The 5,293-nt window shown below is 34.3% G+C and overlaps 1 protein-coding gene across 1 annotated transcript; it reads left to right on the forward strand.

Annotated features, from left to right (window-relative positions):
- Positions 1 to 1,457: 1,457 nt before the first annotated feature.
- LOC107612320 (protein FAR-RED IMPAIRED RESPONSE 1-like) lies at positions 1,458 to 3,842 on the forward strand. The gene is made up of 5 exons (XM_016314084.1): positions 1,458 to 1,532; positions 1,965 to 2,129; positions 2,299 to 2,669; positions 2,756 to 3,159; positions 3,265 to 3,842. Exons 1-5 carry the CDS (start codon positions 1,458 to 1,460, stop codon positions 3,840 to 3,842), a joined length of 1,593 nt encoding a protein of 530 aa, XP_016169570.1.
- Positions 3,843 to 5,293: the final 1,451 nt, after the last annotated feature.

The raw sequence follows: 5,293 nt of genomic DNA on the forward strand, positions 1-5,293 counted from the left end.
GTAGCAGATTCTGTGTTTACAAAAGTCAATATAAACTGTTACAGGGTGCAGCGGTTTATGCACAGCCAAATTCAACATAAACTGCGATAGGGTGTAGCGGTTTACGTGCAATTCTAATCCACGACAGGGTGTCGCAGTTTATATATAATTAGAAAAGTTGTAATTGCGTCTGGTGTTTTAAAAAATTGTAATTACGTAATGTTTTTTTCCAAATATTTTAAATATGTAAATTGTCCTAAAAATAAATAGGAGGATTTGAACCTTTGTTCCAAAACCAAAAAGGCAAAAACACCTTGAAAAGAGTGTTTTTAACTTTTTTTTATTTTTTTAAAAATATTTTCGTTGAAAATATTTTTAAAATGTTTAACCAATCATATTTTCATGTCTATTTTCATTGAAAATGGAAATGAAAATGCTTAAACCAATCAGCGCTTCAGGTGTTATCTAAAAAATTCAGACATTGAGAAAAAAAAATCCTAAAAGAGGTTATCAATAAAATAATTTGTAAATAATTTTAAAATGTGACAAAAATAACTAATAAATATTATATTTTTATAATTGGCAAAAAAAATTTTGTATTTAGCAAATAACTTAACCACTTGATCCGAATTTTTGTGGCAACATTTGAACAAATATTTAGTAAGTGCATAAAAAAAATTTGAATCCAAATTTGATCGCTAGATTTTTTTTATTTTTTAAAAAATTTTGGCCATTTACAATTAAAAAATTACTTGACATAAAATTATCAAATTCTAAAGATGAAAAGATCTATTTTTTTAATAATACTTACAAAAAATTACATCAAAATATGATTTTTAAAATCTTTTTTAAAATATATATTTAATATGAGTTAATAGTTAAATTAGTGCTAAAAGATTTTTTTAATTAAATTGGTCAATCAAAGATTAAAAATTAATCATATTTGTCCTTTAGTCACTCTATTAGTAATTTCCGTCAATGAATAATGTTGTGAAACATTAATTGACAATATACATAATACTTGACATGTCTAATTGAATATTGACCAAATATGTTTGTAAAAATCTATTAATTTAGTTCTTTTTTTAATCAGAAAAGCTCTGCATCGCTGTAATTTTTTCATCCAAGCTATCCAAGTAACTTCTTCCAGACGCGCCTCTCCCACTCCCTCAGTTGTTTGTCATACACGCACCTCATATAACATAAACCTTCTGCTGTGTGATAAACCTTTCCTCAACTTAAAACCTTCTGCTGTAACTTAATCCTTGTTCTCTTCTCGCGTTTTCGTTCTTCTTCTTCTTCTTCTTCAATGTAATAAGCTTCGTCATTCTCCTCTGTTCGAGTTTTCTTTATTCTTCTTTTTCTTCTTCTCTACTCGCGATCTTCATTATTGATCTGCATTGAATTCAAAGTAATAATCTCCGTCGTTCTTCTTCTTGTTCGTTTTCTTCTTCGATCTTCACCTCTGAATCGAAACAATGAATAATTCAACTTCAAATCAATTGAATGAGAACGATTTGGTTTTTTCTTCTGAAACGAATCATGCTGATGAGGTTTGGATTATTCAATTTTGAATCGAATATAATGGAATGCAATTGTTAATTTTATTTGAATTGAATTCAATGGACGTAGGTGTTTTTGAATCTGAATTTAATTGAATTGAATTGATAATATCTAAATTGTAGACAGAGGTGATTCAAATTTGATTTTGTATAATAGATTATGTTTCGTTCATTAAGTACTATAGAGTTGTTTCACCATGAGTCCCTGTTCGGTTTGGTATGCAGAAATGAGTTTGAATTTAATTTTTTATACTGGATTATGTTTCTTTCACTCAGTACTATAGAGTTGTTTCACCATGATTATGTGTTCGGTTCGATATGCAGAAAGGAGTTTGAATTTGAATATATATAATGGATTATGTTTTGTTCACTGATTAATATATAATTGTTTCACCCTAATGACACTTTCGGTTCACTGTGCAGACCAGCTGTGTTATGGATGAAAAATTTGTCCCAAAGGTGGGGATGATTTTCAAGACACTAGAAGAAGCTGGAAAATTCTACGAATATTATTCTAAACTTGCTGGTTTTTCTACCAAAATAAGAAACACGACTTGGGACGGAGACAAGATTAAGAATCAACTAATTGTATGCAGCAGAGAGGGGAGGTGAAAATTCAAGATATCTCCAACTCTGAAGACAAATCCCTCAGCGGGGTTAAACTGTCCAGCCAGGATTTACGTACACATAATGAAGGATGTCGGTCTTTGGACAATTTCCAAAGTTGTTTTGAATCACTCACATCCTTGTTGTCCAGACCAGGCAGAGATGCTCAAATAACACAGGGAGCTTAGCATGTTCGTGTGTCGCACCATCGAAACCAATGAGCAAAACTTACCAATCATTTGTGGCAGCAGCTGGTAGCCATCGTAAACTAAGTTTTATAGAAAAAGACATGAGAAATTACATCACAAGGGAAGTACGAAATATTTCCGAACAAGACGATGCAAAAGAATTTGGGAAGTACCTACTAAGAATGAAAGAAAAGAGCCAAAATTTCTTCTTTGAGCTCAACCTCGAAGGCGATCATTGCATCAAACATGCATTCTGGGCCGACGCAAGAAGCAGGGCCGCATGTGAGTATTTTGGAGATGTGGTTTCATTCGACACTACCTATAACACAAATAGGTATTCTGTTCTGTCACATGTAGTTTTTTGTTTAGTGACTGTACAAATTTCGGTTCACCATTGTCTGGATGCATCTATTTATGCAGGTACAATTTGGTTTTAGGTTCTTTTGTGGGCGTGAATCACCACGGTCAGTCGACACTTCTCGGGTGCGCACTGATGAAAAATGAGGACATCCAATCATTCAAATGGCTATTCGAGTGTTGGCTCCGTTGCATGGTTGGGAAGGCACCAAAAGGCATTCTTATCGACCAATACGCATCGATTCAAAGGGCAATTGAGCTGTGCATGCCAACAATAATTCACCGGTGGTGCATCTGGCACATCATGAAGAAGATCCCACACAAATTAAATGGCTACAAGGGACACGAAGAAATTGAACAAGAGACGAGTCATGTTGTTTGGAACTCGTACAGGAAAGATGCATTTGACAGAAACTGGAACGATTTCCTCACAAAGTATGACCTTGGAGGCAACAAGTGGCTCTCAGGTAACCGATGTTTCAATTTGAATTATTTTTATGCCAATACCTTTTTTTTCAAGACATGCACTGCTTTCGGTTCACCACACCGTATTTGTTTGGTTTATTCTGCAGAGCTGTACGAAGATCGGCATATATGGATTCCAGTTTACCTGGATTACCACTTCTGGGCCGGAATGAGAAGCACACAAAGGAGCAAGAGCATGCACGCATTTTTCAACAAGTTCATCACACGCAACAGCTCCCTGAGACAATTCGTGAAGCAATACGACAATTGCCTAGCAAGCAGAGAGCAAAGAGAGAGAGAATTTGATGCTGCAAATTTTCACACCGTGATACCGTGTGCAACAAAATCAGCAATAGAGGCCCAGTTTCAACATGTGTATACCCACAAGAAATTCCGGGAAGTTCAAGCACAATTCAGAGAAAAAGTGAACTGCATCACAAGATCAATGCATTCCACTCTAGGTTTTACAATATACGAAGTTGTAGAGCAGGTTTCCAACTCAACATTCAACAAGTTTATGGTCACCTACGACGTAGTATCACGTGAGGTAAAGTGTCAGTGCTTGTTGTTCGAGTCAAGGGGCATATTGTGCCGCCATTCCCTGAGCATCCTAAGCTTCGAGCGAGTGGATAACATGGCACAGAAATACATAAATACATATTGGAACGTTAGAGCAAGAACATAAAGAGGAGGCACACACACATCAAGAGTAGCCAAGATGAGCCTATACTGGAGCCGAGAAGTAAGATATTCGAGAATTGGTGTTTTGGTCACACAATATATGCGAATTTGCCTCCGAGTCCGAGGAGTTGACCAAAATTCTGCATCGGGCATTTGACAAGGTCATGGCCGAGATGCAAGAATATCAACAAAGAAGCAAAGGAAAAAGTTCGTTATCCCATGAAGAAGCGACATTGAGTGACATGAACGACCTTTAAAGCCCGCCACGCGTCAAAACAAGAGGCCGGCCCAAGAATAGACTTGGATCAAACCTGGAAAAAATTATCTCAAACACCACGAAGAAAAAGAAAAAGACAGCTCCAAGCGAGGTAAAATTGATTTGCTTTCGATTAGGAAAAATTCATTTGTACATTTGCTAATATTCGATTTTATTATGTCTTTTGTAGTTTAACCTTTTAGACTGCGGATCAACGATTCAGTCAAGCTCCAGCCTTTACAATGCACCAGATATGAATTATCTGAGAGAGGATTATACGAGTTTTAGTTTTTATTAACATAAATTTCTTTCCACCCATGAGCCAATTTCGGTTCACTGAGGTTATAGGAGGGTTAATTTTGACTTTTGTTAGTCTTTAATGAATAGTCATTTTTTTGTGAAATTCTTTATTCAAAAGTGAATTTTTTTCTTTATTGAATAGTGAATTTATTGTGCTATGTCAGAGAGTTCAAGTGTTTCTGAAACTGAAAACTGATAGAATCATTTTTTTATAATTAGCTCTCTACTATATTGATATATGGAGTTGTTTCGATTCATCCAGTGTATTAAATTTGGTTCACTGTGTTTTTTGGGGTTCTTAATGTCTTGATAAATACACTGATTCTATTCACTATGACCCTGGAATAAAACAGCAGCTAGACAGTTCTAATAGATATATAAATTGACATCTCAGACCGACAGGACAAGGAGTAATCCATTTTGAATCAGATATAAATATTAACATTTGCTATATACATTGATATTAAGATTAGATATATACATTAACATTTAAATTAATATTTACATATATACATTGAAAGAAGGATTGTTTGCTTTTTTAAACAAGTTAAACAAAATATTGTTAATTACAACCAGTCAATCTTAGTATATCCTATTACTATCTAAATTCCCATATGTGAATTTACAATAAAGGCTGGAGAGGGCAGCAGATGACTTTGGGAGTCTTATTGCTTCAGATGCCCAAATCACTTGATCTCTAATTTTGTTCATTTCGTGCAACAAAATATTTGGACCATATTGGTACCTGAAGTCATCAATCTCTTCCTACATTTCAATTGAAAGGAATTAGTTTCATAAGAAATGAACCTAACTGAAATAAGAAATGAAAGAACTTTATTAATTTAGAAAGTACTTACTTGTGTCCAAGCTTTATATTTATATCTTTTCCCACTTTTGAT

The sequence above is a fragment of the Arachis ipaensis genome, chromosome B1 (genome assembly GCF_059453495.1).
Source record: "Arachis ipaensis isolate K30076 ecotype BB chromosome B1, ASM5945349v1, whole genome shotgun sequence".
Classification (NCBI taxonomy): domain Eukaryota; kingdom Viridiplantae; phylum Streptophyta; class Magnoliopsida; order Fabales; family Fabaceae; genus Arachis; species Arachis ipaensis.